General features: G+C 40.0%; 1 protein-coding gene across 3 annotated transcripts; it reads left to right on the top strand.

The window, feature by feature from the left end:
• The first annotated feature begins 1581 nt into the window (after positions 1-1581).
• Positions 1582-18072, top strand: gpatch2 (G patch domain containing 2). Of its 3 annotated transcripts, none has more exons than XM_042503662.2 (10): positions 1582-1774; positions 4725-4968; positions 5804-6354; positions 7451-7515; positions 7693-7890; positions 8873-8993; positions 10608-10647; positions 11489-11553; positions 11780-11868; positions 15405-18072. In XM_042503662.2, the coding sequence occupies exons 1-10, from the start codon at positions 1725-1727 to the stop codon at positions 15572-15574; spliced, it is 1593 nt and encodes a 530-aa protein (XP_042359596.2). In that variant the 5' UTR covers positions 1582-1724; the 3' UTR covers positions 15575-18072. The 3 variants fall into 3 exon arrangements, with proteins under 3 accessions (XP_042359596.2, XP_087945690.1, XP_087945691.1); XM_088089564.1 differs by having other exon boundaries at positions 1583-1774; positions 5804-6351; XM_088089565.1 differs by lacking the exon at positions 1582-1774 and adding an exon at positions 1835-2176.
• Positions 18073-18795: the final 723 nt, after the last annotated feature.

Genomic DNA, 18795 nt, shown 5'->3' with positions numbered 1-18795 from the left:
TCAATGAAAGTCTGCACTGTCCTCTAGTGGTGAAAAACATTAAATATATATAGACATGGACTCAAAGGACTAGAGTTGCACACAAGTGCAACTCAAGTTGTGAACTCAAAACCTACCTCCTAACCAAACTTGACCTATTTACTCATTGACTACTTATTTATACATTTTAGTCTATTTTACTATTTTATTAGATGGTATGTAATTTTATTAACATTTTTATCTATTATTATACTTTGGGCTGTGATCCTTTAATTTACCTTTTATCTACTCTTTACAGTATCTTAAATTATTACTATTTTATTACATTTTCGGTCTTTTTTTTAATGGGTTTTATCATACCTCTGGTGTTTCCTCATTTATGGTAGTGTTTCTTTGGTTCCTGGTTTTAATGCGTATTCTTATTTAAGTGCTTTAATTAATTATAAAGTCTTGCTTTTTTGTCCATATGCTTGTGTGTGTGTGTGTGTGTGTGTGTGTGTGTGTGTGTGTGTGTGTGTGTGTGTGTTTGTGTGTGTTTGTGTTGCCTCTGACCCCATTCTGAGCATGTTGGTGCCGTAACTGTCGTTTGGACATGAACAGAGCACCTGTTACATGTTCAAGTCCAAGTGTGCCTGTTCCAGTGACCAGTGTAATTAATATGACTCTGTTGGTACTGATGTGTTTTAACTGGTGACCTTTGGTTCATATTTGATAGGCCAGCTGACTGCTTGCAACACACCATCCACCTCTAATGTCAAGCCTTTTTCAGTGAAAGTCTGCACTGTTCTCTAGTGGTGAAAAAAGTAAATACATAAGGACTTGGATTTTAAGGACTAGAGTTGCATTTACTTGCAACATTAAACTCCATGGGTCTTTGGCAGTAAGTTAAAGAGGTGGGATAAGGTCATTGTTTTGCAAGTCACAAGTAAGTCTCAAGTCTTTGCACTCAAGTCCCACATCGGGTCTGAAGTCAAGACAAGCCCTAAACTTCTTTGATCACATTTCCTACGGTCCTTAAACATATCATGTGCGACAACGGTCTTTGCTGAAAAATAAACAAACAAAAACAAGTCAGAGCTTAAAATAATGATATTTCATCAGAATCACTTTATTCTTAGTATTATTTAAAATTTCACCCCAAAAAAAATCTAACCAGCATGTACGACAAAAGTGAAAACCTTTTTTCACCTCTACGATTTCGTCTTTTATTTAAAAGTCACAGGGTAAGTTTTCAAATCTAATAAATAATTTACGGTGGAAGAAGGGTCGTGCGTCTTCCCCAAGTTACTCAGGGAACCTGAAAGAAAAATGTTTGTAGATTCACTGAAGGATCAAAAAATAAAGATTAGTTAAAAAAAAACCATATAAAATAATATAAAAAATAAGTCCCACCTCAGCCACCACCTCCTCCAATACATTACGAACAGTCCCTTAGATAAAAAAAAAATCACTTGTATGATAAAATTATTATTATTATTATTGTTGTTGTTGTTGTTGTTGTTGTTGTTGTTGTTGTTATTATTATTATTATTAATCCTTGCTGCTGTGTTAGCGTTGCTCTCTCAATTTTAAAATTTCCTGCAGCCCATGAAGGCAGCATCTTACCTCTAGCTGCTGTCCTCCTCTTGTCGCATATTGATCCAGCAGCTAGTTGATCGTTAGCTTTTGTGTCAGGATGGTGTCTGTGGTGTGTATCTGTTTGTCCGTACTTTCTGGCTAAAGGTATCCGGCATTTGGCGGCTTTAATGTTCCGTGCAGGTAATCTAAAAACCATCGGCAAAGCGGGAACCGGCTGGTAGGTGGTGTTTGAAATCACTGAGACGTAACATATTGTTCACGTCCACTCAACTCTCGTGAAATCAGCCAGCTAGGGAGCTAAAGCTAGCCATGCTAACTGGCTAGCAGCAAAGCTCGTTTGAAAGGGGTTTCATCGTTGTTTATTTCCGGGCGACAGTCGTTAAAAGTAACATAGGTTAAGAGCTCTCAGTCTTCATTTTTAATGGTAGTTAACGTCAGCTTATTATTTTTAGCTAAAGTTGAACGTTTGTTGTAATTGTGTTAGGTAGCTTACTAGCAATAAACCGTTAGCTCGTGAAGCTAATAACCAAAACAGCTAACTAAAGAGGAGTAATGTCAGAGGAGTTTGCAAACAACGACATCACAAGCTTTTAAATCAGACATCTGAAGATTTATTTAAGTGAGTATTACGCAGTGAACTCATCGGGGTGTTGCACCCAGCTTTGCTCGACCAAATGAATGATAAACTATGTGTTAAATGCAAATAATTAGCTATCGTGCTAATGTGAGTTTCATAGCTACCTACAGCTAACGTAAATGTGGATGTCGGTTAGTAATCTCACCAGCTAAGCTAATAAACGTTACAGAGCTTATTGTAAGTATGTCACCGTTTTTCGTTAAACATACAGTGCAGCTGTTCACATGTGGTTTAGATCAGACATTGATATTAACTCAATAGAGTTGTACGGATAAATAAATGATATTTCAATACATGAAAAAAGTCCAATAAAGTGGAATGACACGGGAAAAGGCGTTAAGAAAAGGAATTCCTTAATGTCACGATGCGTCCACCTCAAAAATAAACTGTCCCACACACATGATAAACCAGCAAAAGTCACGGAATTTCAAAATATTGTTTACCAGGACTGGAAAAGTCATGGAATTAGTAAAAATCATTGAAAGTTTTGAAAAAGTCATGAAATTTTGTTGTATGTAATGAAATTATTTATAACCTATCATGGGAACATTTTTCCATAATTTAAGGTAAAGGCAAACTTTATTTCTGTAAGTTTACTGTTGGCATTAATGGGTCAACTTAGAGCTGCATGATATATCTTTTCAACATATTGCGATTTGTAATAGTTGCATTGAAGGCAAGCGATGTCAAGTAAGGCAAATTAACTAATTTGCTTCTAGATACAGATTGAAAATGTACATAATTTACTCAGTTTCCATGACTAATACCAACCAAGTCTTCCCTTTTAAGACAGATTACTTGTATATCTAACATAGTTCGGTGGTATTTGTCATAGAAAGCAAAACCTTTCTGAGTGTGTGAGTGTAGAAAAGTACCATAATATCCACAGTGAAGCGCATGCTTTACCAAAATTGAAATTTTATTATCTGTTCTTGAAAAGTCATGGCAAAGTTTTGAAAAAAATGTCCATAAAATGTTTGGGAACCCTGGCTGGAGGTATGATGTTGTAAGGGTCATGAATGTATTTATCAGAATTGCTTTTATCGTATGACCCCTCGCGGACTCTGAGGTCCTCTGGTACCAGCCTTTTAATTATTCCTAAGGTTAGAACAGAAACCCACGGTGAGGCATCGTTTCCCCGTCTGTGGAACAGCCTGCAGGAGGACCTGAGTGCTGCAGAAAGTGTTTATATTTTTAACCGCAGGCTCAAGACCCACCTTTTTAATCTAGCTTTTAGGTAATCTTTCTTATTCATTTATTTCTTGTTATTTATTTATTTATTCTATTAATCTACCAACTTGTTAATTTATTTATATTTTATATTTATTTATTTATTTATATTATTACGATTATTATTTTGTCAACTACTACTTTATTGTTTATTTATTCTGTTTTTAGTTTTTTTTTTTTTTACTCCAGCTCTGGTGTTTCCTCACGGAGGGCCCTTTGTACTGGGAGCTGTGATTGGCTCTGGCTGTGGGGGCATCGTCGTGGGGGTCGCCCTGTCTTGGCTGGATGGGGGGGTCCTGTCCACAGCTCCATGGTTTTGGCATGGACTCCCCGTCTGTCTGGGGCGGGGTGATTTGTGTTGCAATGTCACCGTGAGCTTTGATCAGCTCCTGGTCCAAACGGCCCTCCATGATGGCGTTTCCTCATTTTAGTCCTCTGCTCAGCCATGTTTCTTATCCAAAGCCATTCTGTTCTGCACGTTTTTAATGTTGTCTTTCTGTTTGTGTTCTGGGTGGTGGGGGGTGGGTGGGCCTGGGAAGGGGGTGTTGGTTTATATGTTTAGATGTTGTTTTATGTTTTAACTTGTGAAGCACTTATCCAGGACAATATGGTTGAGGCGCAGGAGGATCTACTAGCAGGACAGTGATACAAAACATATTGCAAAGGAGACTGTTTATCGGTTCCAGGGGAACCAAAATAAAGGTGTAGGAATGATCCAGTCACCAGACATAAACCCAAAAGAACATTTGTTCAATAAGCTGAAGATCAAGATTCAGCAACAGGCATACATGAAGTGTCTTGTAGCTGGTATTACAAACAAAAGCTTCTCCACAAAATATTAAATGTATTTTAGTTAGCATGTTCAGTCCTTTTTTCCTGTGTCATTTCACTCGCTTGCACATATTTGTTTTTATGGATTGATATGGTGTGATTTTTTATCTGCATTGTTGTATTTAGTTACTATCAGTTTCATGTGAATAGCTGCATCGGAAATATTTTTAATGAAAGAAATGTTTATGTGTTGAATTCTTATTTTCCCCACTGTAGATTTATGACAATGATAGTCCCATATTTGCTTGTCGCCTCCTCTCCCAATGGCAATTTGCAAATCATTCCTACACGCGCACACAGATTTTATTTTATGGCCCGCTATGTCAATAAGTCACCCAGCAGCACCCATATCTTTCGTGCACACACTGCTCATAGCTCCAATAAAACACAAGTTGTACTTATACACTCTTGTAAGTGTCTCTACTTGTAACAAAATGTTTTAATCAGTTTCCCCTCTTTCCTTCCTCAGGCACTTTCGCCGGACGATGGACGAGCTGGTCCATGACCTGGTGTCAGCACTGGAGGAGAGCTCTGAGCAAGCAGCCCGTGGTGGTTTTGGTGACGGAGGAGACCATGCACTGGCCGTGGGCTGTCTGCTGAAGAGGCAGGCTCGGAAGCGGAGGGGCAGGAAAAGACGCTCGGATAACCCACACCCGCCTTGGGAGACGGGCCACCTCAGTGAGGGCTCAGAGTCCAGTGTGGAGGAACACAAGGTGAGTGGATCGGTGATTACACTGACACACAGTTCTTCAACTTAAGACCTTTCATTTCTTGCTGCAAACTTCTGCCAAGAAAAACTGAAAGGTCCTTGAGAAAGACACTTCTAGAAATGTTGGTGCCTTGTTCACCCTGTGTCCTTGCAAAGTGCAAAAAATGGGAGCTCTCGCAAACAAGTAAGTCATTACTAGATTGAGAAGGAAAAAGGATAGCTTTTAATGCAACCTGACTCTGGATATTTCACAAGGAACATCTGTCTTTGTTCCTCTTTCATACTAGACCCAAGAAAAATCATCCCCAACTAGTGGGCTGGGTCCAAAAGTGGGTCGCCGGTCCACTCTTAAGGGACCACAAGTGACTTGTGAATGTGCTTTTATTTTGAAATGCTGTTTCTGTTTATTCTTACATTGTGTTTTATTTCTTTGTATTCTAAGCCAAGATGTTTACATTTTGTGAAAAAAAAGTGTGCTATTTTATCTAATGTGTGGGCCTTAAACTAATGTCAGAGGAGAAATCTTGACTCAGTGGCCAGACCAGTTGGGAACCACTGCCCAGCATTCATGTCCAGTGTACGTGAATGATCTGGTTATATGCGCCTTTAGGCGTGTTAGTATAAATTGAGATTATTTCTGAAACAATGCTAAAATGCTTGTGTGTTCAGAGATCGTTTTTATTATAAAAAGCTGTTTCAGAATGAAAATGTGTTACTGTAGATGTGACCTAAATTCAGCCTCACTCAAATATCGCTTTGGCCGTATTAACATCTTCAAATTTGTTTCCTAATTTAGCATCATAATCCCCATCTGATATTCACCATGACGTGTGTTGCAGGACTACCGTGCCAGTACAGGAGGTGTCTCTGCTGCCAACAGCCATGCCCGCGACAACAGCGACTCAGATGAACAACTTGGCCCCAAACGGCGCACCCTTCTAACAGCTGACACAGGACGTAGCAAGCGTCCGCTTTGGCCAGACGACTTGGGCGTCCTGGGGTCCGCAGAGGGAACTCGCAGCCTCAGACGGAGACGTAAGGTCAAACGTATGGCTGTAGACCCACCTGCGGAGTCAGAACCCCCCTCCTCAACCATGCTAGGGCCCCCACCTGTCCCCAAAGCCCGAGTTGGCGGCAGGCCGCACAGACTGTGTGCAAACGAGGGCAGGGGTCCCATGGAGCTCTGTGGAGGTGGACTGATGGGGCCAGGAGGAGGGAAGAATAGGGTGAAAAAGAGGAAACTGGCCCCCCACAGACTGGGAATGGAGGCTGCAGATGAAGGGGTGGTGGTGGAGAGTGAGGACCCCATCTGTTCTCCAACGGAAGGGTCCAAGGACAAGATGGAGTTGGAGGAGCAGAAGGGCTCAGATGAGGACATGAGTGACAGGTGGTTAGTGTTTTGACTTTTGTTTTTTGATGTTTCCAGAAGTTGCAACTCCTCTTTCTCTGCTTCTGTATACTGTGACACTGTAGGTCAGCAGGTGAGGATCAACTCTGTTCTGTGTAGGGCTGGATATCAGCCATCAACTAGGTCAGAGGTTCGAATCATCAGTTGGAGATCCTCAGTCGAATGAAGTAGCATCAAGCTGAGCAGTGTTTTTTTTCTGTGCAGTGTACTTCTGGGGACATTTTGGTCCCCAGATTTAACTGCAGAGTGCTCTTGACTTTCACTCTACACTTTGCGGTTGCGGACGTGCCGGCAACGGCATTGAGGGAGTCAGAGACCGCACTGCTGTGAATTTTCAGCTCACAGCAAGTTAATACGACACAGTCTCTGGCTTTTGTTGATAAGATGTCATTTTACGGCTGCTTGTCTTTAGACAACATGTAACATTTAAAAAGCTTTGCCTCTGTTGTCAAGGGCTCTGATGGTCATGGAAAACCTGGAAAAGTACTGGAATTTCATGATCCAGGGTTGGAAAAGAAATGGAATTAGTCAAAATTAATAGTTTTGGCAAAGTTAGGAATTTTGTTGTGTGCGATGACATTGTTACAGTAATCATCTTGGATAACTGTCCACGAAATTTAACTTAATGAGAAATTTATTTTCTGTAGCTGTCGAGGTAACGTAGCTCTAATATGTGTCAATGTGAGACAGTACTTTGTTTATGATCACGTCTTTCTCATTTCCTCCCCCGCGTTAGGACTCTCTCCTCATGTATGCCAGCTCGCCAAAATTGTGCTGGAATAGTTTGAATCTGATATGTTAAAATAATACGTGAAAAATCATGGGTCCTTGAAATATCTTGGAAAAGTTTTGACATTATGTCTATGAAAACAAGTGGGAACCTTGAAAAAAGGGTGGTAGAAAAACATATTTATAAGCTGTCAAAAAAATAGCATTTTAGTATAAATACCAAAACTTACACCATGGTGTGTGTGAGCTTGCTAGTTTATCCTCCATTAAATAATAAATGACAGTGTTCTTGTGTGAAAAGTATTTAAATACTTTTTGTAATTTCCATCTTCTACTCTCTCCTTTTCAGTGAGACCAGCAGTGTCAGTAACAGCAGTGATGGAGGCCTCTACACTAATGACGAGGGAAGGCAAGGTACATCTCAGATACGTTTTAAAATTAATGGTCAGACCTAAAAGGCGTGAACACAGTGTTGTTTTTCTTTCAGTAAAAAATATATTCCTCATGTGATAGCAAGTCAACACAAGTGCATCTGTGGTGTTGCTGATGAACCCGAGGTCACATTTCCTGCCTCTGCTCTCTCTCCTCCAGCTGATGATGAGCAGAGCGACTGGTTCTATGAGGGGGAGCCGGGCTCCGTTTCAGGGCCCGGAGGTGCTTGTGGGATAGCGGGAGTGGTTCCTTGGTGGGAGAGGGAGACGGGGTCAGAGGAGCTGGACCTAGCTGACCCCGTCTTCAACAGCATCCTCACTGGATCCTTCCCACTCATGAGCCCTGGAGCACAGAGAGGTAGGCTGGAAACATGGACTGTACACTTGAACAAGGACTGTGATAAATGTCTTTTGAATGTGGTTTATAATGTATTTTGAAAGTAGTGAAAGGTTTGAGGGCCAATGGGAAAGCGTAGCGGCATAAATGTCACTGTGTTGTTGCAGTCTCACTCAGGACCAGTAGGAGGCAAACACACATCAAGTCAATGATCAGTGCTATATAATGTTGTTGTACAATAAACGTAGGGAAGAAAATCCTCTACCTGTGCCTTTAAAAAAAAACAAAAATTATACATACAGATAATACATAAATGATCAATTTTCACAGAATTTCCCAGTACTTACAGAATGCAGTCCATCCCAAGTGGCGACCCTATTGTTTACAAGATTCTTGTGGAATAAAAGTCATAAAAGACATTGAAACAGTTAAACTAAAAAAAAAAAGAAGAGAAAAATAATATTAATATTGAAATATCTTAAATAAATCTTTCAGAATTCTTAAAAATGCTCAGACATGAGAAATAGGATTTTATTCTTTTTTTCTGTCATTGTGTTGTCAGATTTCAAAAATCATAATAATAATAATAATAATAATAATAGTATTTTTTTTAGATTATATGGAATTTGCGGAATCCCCCTTTGCATTAATGTTATCAGAAAAGTAATCACTCTACAACAAAATATTTGGGCAAAGTTGTCCCTTATCCAAAACAATCGATGTTGGTTCACGTTATCTTTTTTTAATTCAATTTTGGTTGTTGAAAAATTGGTCTTAAATATCAATCTGAGTGGCATTAAAAATGTCTTATAAAAGTCTGAAATGTAACTTGCCTCAAGTTGTAGGAACGCTGGTTTATCAGTAGACATAATACCGTTCTCTCATTTACTGATATCCAAAAAGATTCTACGCATTTGAATATTAGACTGATCAAACTAATCTTATCATTTATATAATCATGGTTGTTACTTTATTGCTGATGAACCTGCACCGTGTTTGTCAGGGTTCCAGGCTCGGCTGAGTCGTCTCCATGGAAACCAGCAGGCATCTCAGGCGGGGCTGCAGGGCAGCTCCAGCCAAGGCTTCAATGACAGACTGGGCCGACAAACCCAGGACTCCCACGAGTGAGTCCTCATCCTTTTAAAATCGCTATTAATTCTGACTGTTACGTATTTTCCTTTGCTTTTATATTTGTGAAGGTCTTCAAGTTGCATTTTATTTTATGAAAGGTGCTTACAGTGTACACAAGGTTTCCACAGCCATGAAATTCCTTTTTTTCCAGGCCTGAAAATGCTTTTGAATTAACAGAATGTTTCAGAATCGTTCTGAATGAACATCGTTTTGGGTATTTTTTTTTTTTTAAATTGTTCATAGATTTTCAAAACATGTCTAGCATTATGCAAAATATGTTAAAATATAGTGTTACGCTTTGTGACTGTTGCTGGATCTTCGCTTTTCTATCCCCATAGAAACCAGGCGGGGCCTTGGAGTTTTACGTAGTACCTATATGTGGCGGTCTGGTCTAATGGCATATGCAGCAGGTTGGCGGCAGGAATGTATAACTTGCAAGTAAAGATAGATTCTAGCAGTTTGCTTATTTGTAAATGCCTGGGAAGTGTTTGTTCATAGGCCTACGCATTTAAACTACTTCTATAAAGTCATGGAATCAAGGTAAAATATTAAGGGAAAGTTTTGGAAAAATTTGGATAAAAACTTAGGAAAATAACCACCTTTCAGCGCCAGTGTTCTTTTAAAAGCAATTTGGATTTAATTGTCTAGGACACTAAATTGATTTGTAGAAAGCATAGTTAAAACAGGGTCCCCACGTACCCTTAAAAAGGCATTAAAGTAATTAATCTAGAAATAACATCTCAATTGGTGTTAAATTAACTTTAAAAATCCTTAATATGCTCCGACATGGGAAGTAGGATGTTATGAATCGTTTTTTTCTTACATTGCATCTTAAAATCTCAAAATAATATCCAACATCTATTTTTTTTGTCAAATAATTTAATAAATTCCTTTTCTTAAACTGCTCTTGATGGGAATCCAAGCAGTAGAATCTCACATGGAGACAGAGAAACACGGATCGCCCAGAAAACAGGCCAGAAATGCCAGATATTTCCTAATTCTTTTTGAAAAGCAAATAGCTACTGTTGTGATAATATGTTTATTGTCTTCATTGTGTTCCACTTTAGAAAGGGTTGTTTTTTCAACATTTGACGTGGATCATCTATTTTCTATTATTATCATCTATTTTTCTATTTTCCACTGGACAAAAAAAAGGCATGTTTTATGTTACAATAAACAGTTGGGCAAAATAAAATTGTGCTCTTAAATTGGTTTTAAATTTAATTCTGAGTGAAAAAGTTTTAAATCTACCTTGCCTTATGCTGTAGTAACCCTGTTAGAAACAAAATAGCTTTAAATTTAAAAGTATTTAGACGATATAAAAACAAAATAAACTGGAATACAGATAAAATAGATTTAATCATTTTCATTTACTTGTTCCAAATTTAATCAGTTAAAAGTATTTAACTGTAAGTTCCTACAGTCTAAATGCTAGTCAGGTTTCCAAGTTCATGTCTTAAAAGGTTGTTGGGCTTCTATAAAAGTTTCTGGGATGGACAGGGGCCAGCCCTTCACTTAAGTCAAGACATGAAGATTAATAGCAGTTTGGTTTCTGCTGCCTTGATGGGAATTTGAGGGTCTTAATGTCTCTATTATATCTCCAACAGGCCTTGGTTTAGCTCAGGCTCGAGGAGAGAACACGGACAGGTGAGCCATGTTTCTTTTCTTCATCTTACTCCCTCTGAAATGCAAAGTTTTGATCTATTACAAGGACCCAATGTAGCAGCCCCTCCAGGATGTTGCAGTCACGACAGTTAACGCAAAGTCAGTCAGTCCCGGTGAATTCTCCACGACCTTGCAATTTTGTCCAATATCTGCAACTTTTCTGCAAATTTGACCAATCATTGTAACCAGTGTAAATCACTAGTTTCATCATGATACGATATGATACTGATACTTTAGACATCGATACAATATTTGATGATATCACAAAGTCTGCAACGATACGATTTTGATTTGATTTGATTTGATTCGATTTGACTCGATTTGATTCGATATGATACGATACGATATATGTTTTTGGAGCTGGCGATCGATATGAGCTGATATTATACTCTCATTTAACACAATCAATTACAGAAGAAGCTGCCACCTCTTTTTTTTCTTTTTTCTTTTGGCCAAAAAGATAAAAACAACATATAAATCATTGGAAATAATTAAACTGGTTCATCCAGTCTGAAAACGCTTTCTGGAAAAAAATGTTTTCATTTTAACTCTGATCATGATCTTTTTTCTAAAACTTCAGGGCTATCTGACTTACAAACTTCTCCCAATGTCCCAAAAATATGAATTAAAATCACTGCATTTTTTTTTTAGAAATGTTGCCATAAACTAAGACATTCTGGATCACAACAATCCCTAAAAAAAAAAACCCTGTGAAATCCTGGAGGGACTGAACATGTGTTAAACACACCAGAATTGTGTTGCTTGCTAACTGCTTGAACATTAACTTGAGTTTTTCCTCCTCTTTCCTTCTCTGCCACTTCAGTTGCATTGGGACCCACGGTCAGACAGAGGGCATCGGAGAAGCTGTTCAGTAAAAACAGCCAGCAGGTGAGAACAACAGTTTAACTTAAAACACGAATGATTTATGACCAGAACTCCGACTCATTTCCTTTAGTACCAGCTTTTGTCTCTGCTGCAGTCTCATCGACATAACTCCCCCCTGGTTTCACAGCGTTCAGTGGTATTTTTCAAATGAAAAAGAATACTTTCCACTGTGTTATTTGAGATCAAACTAATGCTCCCATATTTTTGTCTCGCTTGGCTGGTTTTGCAGACAGACCAGCGGGCACCTCGGCTCTCTATGTACAGGGGATGTCAAGCGGAGGCGAAAGGCAGCCCCCCTCGGTTCCACCGCCCCCTCAGGTATTGGATGCAGCCCTAGCTACACCTAACACACCATCTGGCACTTTTTGCCAACTGCCCCTTTTATTGTATTTTTGGCTCTCACTTTCTCGCTTGTTTTCCTCCCCCTCTTGGTCGAGCTCAGTATGTTCACCAGCCTGCTTTCCTCATTGCCGTCTGTCTCACACATACTCTGACGTACACACAAGGGACAGGGATGAAAAAATGACAGTTTCACAACGCATTTTTAAAAGAATTAATTGGGAGACGGGAGTCCCTCATCCTTAATGTTGCTCCCTCTCTCCTCTTTCATTATTAAACCATGCTTTAGCTCTCAACCCCCCTTTCCTTCTAAGCTTTGTTGGACAAGAGTCAGCTGGCCAGTCATGCTGTCAGAGCAGAGATACTGGATTAGCTCTTAGCCAGTAACACTTGTGCATCACCCCCCTCCCCCAAAATACTGCCTTTACCTCTGGGCCAGCTGATGCTTTTCGAAAGACGAGGTAGCAAAGCTTAACGCTGTTACGGCACATTTCCACTAGATCTGGCAACAGCGCTTTTTCTTCATTTCCTATAAAGATCAGGCAACGCAATGCATGATGGGAGTGTTGTGGCAAGTTTAGAGGAAGTTGTACAGGGCTTTATTTGCATGTAGTAAACCAGATTCAACTTAATTTAAATTAGTCCCTCCAGTTTAGGGATGTCAACGGCTAACTGTCAGTCAGTAAACCACTGAGAATAAGTTTGACCTCTTATGCATGTTTGTCTGTAGGTCAGTTTTTCTTCTACTGCGATTGACCCATCACTAACCCACCTTAGCTCACTCCGACTAACAGTCAACGCGCCGCCGAAACTAACAATGGCGGCTGCCAATGTCAAAGACTTATCTGAAGATGCTATACAGAACTGTTGGGGACAGAAGCTCCTTATTTCACACAGAAGGGTCTTCACTATGCCGTGATGTTAGCGTTGGTAACGTTACAGCCAAGTTAACATTAATGGTTTTTAGTTTGGTGGGCTTTAACTACAAGCTTTTGCTACAGCTAACACTGATGTCTGATTATCAAAGAACAAAAACCAGCGGAGAGTAGAAGTTGACAATAGCCTTATTCAGCATGTTAACACAGCTAGCTGTCTGTCAGCAAAGCCAGCAGAAAAAGGAAAAAAAAAGACATTTACATCACAAAACATTACAACTTCACCACCTTTAAATGGATAGTGCTTTGAAATGCTGTGCTGGAGCTCACTGAGTCAATGAACGGCGGACGAGCCTTTTCGAGCCTTTTGTATTTTACTTCATTTTGTTTTTTTCTTAAAAATGTAACGGTTAGTTACTGTTTAATGGATTTTGGGCTATCAAAAACAAGATCAACCAAAACTGACATGTGAAGTGTTGCGTGATGCACCTGGCTTAAATTGGACCAAACTGTCAAACTAGCTAATGTAGTTTGAAAATGAAACAAGATTCAGCAGTGGTGCTGCTTATTTCTGGCCTCAAAAGTTTTCAGAAATAGATTCTGATTTGGTGTTACTGTTTAGACGGAATAACAGAAAGTTTATGAGCAGACCACCGTGTTGGTTCTTGTTTTAAGTGGCGAGCAGAGAACCAGGGACCGCCCAACGAGCAGCTTGTTTATCCTATTAGGTGAATTCTATGACAGGACTCAGGAGAGAACCGAAACCCGCCTACTTTTCAGTGGGTACGCTTATGAAGCGGCCATTTAAGTGGAGCAACTCATCCTCTAGCATCCTTTATTTCTGGTGGAATTGTGCCGTTAGATCAAACTCCCATTATAGTCTGAAGCCAAGTCCCGTTCCTCGATATAATTTCGGCCGTGACACCAGAATTGTATGCACAATGGAGTACCAGCTAAAGACAATACAAGAGTTTAATGTTTTTAGTTATGAGCTCCCTTTCTCTGTGTATCCCCTGACTGAGCATTGCTAGTTGAAAATACAAGAAAGTTTCAGTGACACTTGAGTGTTGGGGAAATATAAATTTGATTTACTTTATTTATTGTCCAGAGTGACACAGTAGGCGAAGCATTGCAAATATCAAACACATTTGATTCTCACAGGAGTGGAAACAGCAGGTGCTGACCTTACTGCACAGTGGCGGCAAACGCCTGCCAAACTCACGTCCTGACAATTAGGCTTGAACCCACGAGAGACTCAACCACCATGTGTGTAAACGAGCATGCGGCTTCACCCTGCGCTTCAAACAAATCAAGACGGGATTAAGAAGGGCAATAGGTCGGCATCTGTGACTGGACCACGAACTTCCAGGAAGGGCGAGGACAAGATGAACACAGTCTTTTTGAGACAGACGTGGGCGTAGTTTCCCTCACTGGTTGCTTTACTCCAGGAGTGAAATTGTGTCAGTTACATGTTTACGTTACTGTTCTTCTTAGATGTATCAAAGGAGCTTAAGCGTTGTAGTAGAGTGATAGTGTTGGAAGAGATCCTTCAGTGAAACAAGTTTTACATTATTTTTTTAATAAAGAAGCAGCACCAGACTGTTGACAGAATCACAAATGAGCAACTTTCTCATTATTTTCATGACTGATCAATTTGTTAAAAACATGCGTATCACAAGTTCCTTAAGCCAAAGGTTCAAGGCCATCTTTGTTGTCTGTTTAGGGGAAACATAAAACACATGTGCAGGGAGCCAGAGTGCTATTTGCTATTGAGCATGTCGATAGCACTTTGGATGAAGGAGAAGTGACATCTCTTGTTCCTCATAACGGTTGTCCTGAAACAACGTCTTTATGGTAAAAGCTTTAACTCATCCGGGAGTGAATGGTCCTGGCAAATCAATATAGCATAAGCCCATCTGTGTTAAAAGGTTATGACAAAAGACTGCAGTGATTTGCAAATCCTCTGGACATATATTAGAGTGAATACTGTACAAAAACATTTTTGTATAAATATTCCTCATTTCAACTTCACAAATCAGCTGGTCGGCTTCAAATCCAAAATGTTGCCATATTGGTGCAGTCTTTTTAATAGAGTGTCATCTCCTCTCTTCACCCCAAAAAGTAAACAAACGTGAGCTGCTCTCCCCCCTCTGCTGAAATCTGCTATCACATGACACTAGTTGCTCAATTAATACGTTAACAAACATGATATTATATTAATCATGCTGTCATATTGCTTATTACTAGTGCAATTTGAGTTGGGTTTAGCGCTGTGACTAAAGCTACTTTTAAAATTAACTGAACGGGACCTAAGGACAAATACCAGCTCAGCTGGTTTGCATAGATTAAACTGGTTTAAGTTCGTACACCAGACCGGCAAACGTAGAAATTGTGCCAACTCTACTTTGTACTGTATTCAGTTGAATGCATGTCAAGACAGATTTGCAAATCATTGCATTCTGTTTTCATGTACGTTTTACACATTGTCCCAATTTTTTTGGTTTTGGTTTTTTGGTTGTAAATGCCCACAACGTTTGCCCTTTAAGCTGCAGGAACCCTGTGATATATTGGTGGCCATTTTAAGTTCTCTCTTCTCCATCTTTATCTCCCTCTTTTCTAACCTGTGGCATCTCCTTTCAGGAGTGGTCGGTGAGAGCGCGCCTCCCATCCCTGACTCCAACATGGGGAGTCGAATGCTGCAGAGCATGGGCTGGAGCCCGGGGATGGGTCTGGGTCCAGAGGGCAGGGGCATCACCGAGCCCATCCGGGCCACACAGAGACCCAAAGGCACAGGTTTAGGTTTCAACTGAACAACTGGTTTGTGGATCCTGAACCTGACATAAGCTGGGACAAGACGCCCCAAGAGTTACAAGGAGAGAGGGAGGTGAAATGCTGCTCAGGGCGATGAATGATAAAAAAACGTCCCAGAATAATCCAAACATGTGAGTCATAAGAAGGGAAGGAATGAGGCTTTTTTTAGCAACAGAGTCTGTGATGAAAGATAAACTTTCCCATATTGGGGAAACGGCAAGAAGCCGGGGAGAGCCACACGGAGAGAGAGAGAGAGAGAGAGTGACACGTGAAGGTGAATGAAATTGTGCAGGAGAAAAGTCCTCTCAAGAAACTCCATGTGGGAGAAAATAAATGACACTGATGCCTCATTGTTAGTGTGTTAAACTGGCATGCTGCCTCAGCCCCCTTACCTCAGACACCATCTTTACTGGCCCAAAAACTGAGCCAGTGATGACAGTGTGGTTTGTTTTCAGTCAGCTGTGTTGGTTAGTGAATTAATGATAGATGGTTTTGGTCCGATATTGCACAAGAAGACTAACTGAGTTGGCCATACCTCAAACTTTAATTTTAGGTTCCTTTTAAAGGTAATGAAGGATACACTGTACGGATGTGTGTTGAAATATGTGGATCTTTTTTCCATCTATTTTATTGTTTGTTTAATGGCAAAAGTCGTCATCGGAATGTTTTTATCTATCCAAAACAAATATAAATATAAAAATCAAACCCATAATCTTACCTTCATTTAGCACCACTATGTATGCATGTGCAGCTGTGGCTGCTGCTGGTTCTGCTCAAGAAAACACACTGAGACACGTGAGGTCAAGTCTTTCATAAGTAATGTTTGTACCGCAGACTGCAGCATTTAGCCTACAATAGTCATATTTAATTGCCACTTTTACGCTGCCTGTTTAAGGCGGGATTATAGCGCTGTTATGCCACCTCGCCGTTCTGTATAAAAGGTACAGTTGCGGAGAGTAGAGTTGTCTGGCCTTTAAGCCAGCGACAGAGGTAGTAACAGCGTTGAACCGAGGTCTGTGTAAGAGGGACAGCCGGCAGTTATGCGTGTGACAAACCGCGGGAGATATAAAAAGCAGCTCATCAGCTAACTTAAAGAAGTGGAACAGCAGCTGTAAATGTCCACAAATTGGGCGAACAATGACATTGGGGAGCTCCTGACCCAATGAGCAGAAAACAAGATCCAGGGTTCCCACATGCATGGAAAACCTGGAAAAGTAATTTTCACAATCACCTTTTCCAGTCCTGGAAAAGTCATGAAATTAGAAGAAATCATTGAAAGTTTTGGAAAAATCATGGAATTTTGTTGTGTAAGAAATTGTTTTCGTAATCCTCCGTGGATAATCCTCCGCGTCATGCAACACAACAGCATTTTTTTTTCCTGATTGCTGATGACGTAATGTAGCTTGAGTATGTGTCGATTTGTGACGTTGCGTTTACCATCACGTACCTTTCTCCATTTTCTCCCCATGTTCCATCTCTTCCTTCAAGTATGCCAGTAAGCTAAAATTATATTTTAATGGAATTTGAATCTGATATATTTGAAAAACGCCAAACTAGTGGGGCAAGAAAAAATATTCTTATTATGGGTCCTTGAAAATTCATGGTAAAGTTTTGAAATTTTTGTCCAGGAAAATGTGTAGGAACCCTGGAGATCATCTTCCATATAAAAGAGATTGTTTAGGAAGGTCTGCTAACACGTTATTACGTGATACCAGAAGCAGGCGTTGCGGTTTAAATGTCAGGCCTCTTTTAGTTCTGTGATGCCGGCAGGCTGTCTAAAATCTGGAGCGGCATGCTGCTGCTGCTGTTTGGTTCTGTTTAAAATTGCAAAGGCGGTGTAAAGAAAGGACTTCATAATGACTGCGTGGTGCGACCTCTGTGTAAAAAGGGGTTAATGACTCCACTTACAGTATATGACATCATGGCTGTATGATTGTCAGAGCATTTCAGCATCTCCAAATTCCAGTGAAATAAATTTACCTCTTTACAATGTCTTCAGAAGTTGAAAAAAATGAAGGAATATTGCTGTCATGATACACAAATAAAGGTCCTAAACATCTGTGTTTCAGGGGTGTTTTCACTCAATCAGACATTTGTGAAAACACCTGTGTGACTGTGCAGGACCTTTAACTAAAAACCGTAGAGGAAGTGCTACTTTTTTTGTTTTAGCCCCATTGCCATTTACTTCACTGTGACACTGTTTCTTGTGTTTATTTAGACTTTTTGGTAATATAGTTTACCTGCAGCCATAGATTGTCCAGAATACAGATATGAAATTATTTTAAATGCAGGTAGAAAGATTAAAGTCTAGAAAAACAAATTATGAATTAAAAAAATGTGCAGGAAGTTGTACTGTAAAAATATTTGTTTCCTCTACTCTGATGTTGTAACCACTGAGCACTTGATGGATGGTCTTTAACCCCACTCGGGCCTGTTCAGAGAAGTGTGAGATGTCAACGACAGAAACAAGTATTAAACTCAGAGACTGCCTAAACAATGTGGTAGTTTTTCTCATATGAGGCCAATCTCACCCCTCAGTTCATCTCATGTGACTGTTCATTTTGACTAGCGTCCGATCCAAGCTGGATTTTTGAAACCAGTGTCAATGTTCGAATTTGAAAATTTAAAACAAAGGACAATTGCACACTCTGCTATGTATGCACATGAAAAACAAAAGCACCCCTTAAAGGAATTCTTTACCCCCCAGTTTATAATTTGCATATCGATAACTCACCCCGTGTTACACAAAATTTGGGAAGATAATTTTGTTTATCTCACATTCCTCCACAGTGGACGAAGAATCCAGAAACTGGGGTATCTCTTTCACATTTAAGCAAAACTAATATCGAATTGGAAATCAAATCCATTCAGGAAAACAGTGGTGATACCCAGCCCTATGCCAGACACACCTCAAAAACTAGAATGACAGACGCTGACTGTCCGCTGACGGCGTGCTTGGTCTTTCAGGGCCCTTAGAGGCAGTTGTTTCCTCTTGTCTTACACAGCCAGCCTTTACAACAACATACTTGCAGTAAGCTAAAACCAGCCACTTATATCGGCCATGACAATATTTTGACCCATGTCTGCAAATTTTTTTGAAAAAAAAGCAAGGCAAATTTATTTATATCGCACATTTCGTACTGAAAGGAAACCCAAAGTGCTTCACAGATTAGTCAATTTAAAGTTCATTGTAGCCGAATCACAGAGCAGGCCCTGAAGG

The sequence above is a fragment of the Plectropomus leopardus genome, chromosome 16 (assembly GCF_026936395.1).
Source record: "Plectropomus leopardus strain MGB_pleo_1.0 chromosome 16, ASM2693639v1, whole genome shotgun sequence".
NCBI lineage: Eukaryota > Metazoa > Chordata > Actinopteri > Perciformes > Serranidae > Plectropomus > Plectropomus leopardus.
This window is presented reverse-complemented; position numbering and strand designations above follow the sequence as displayed.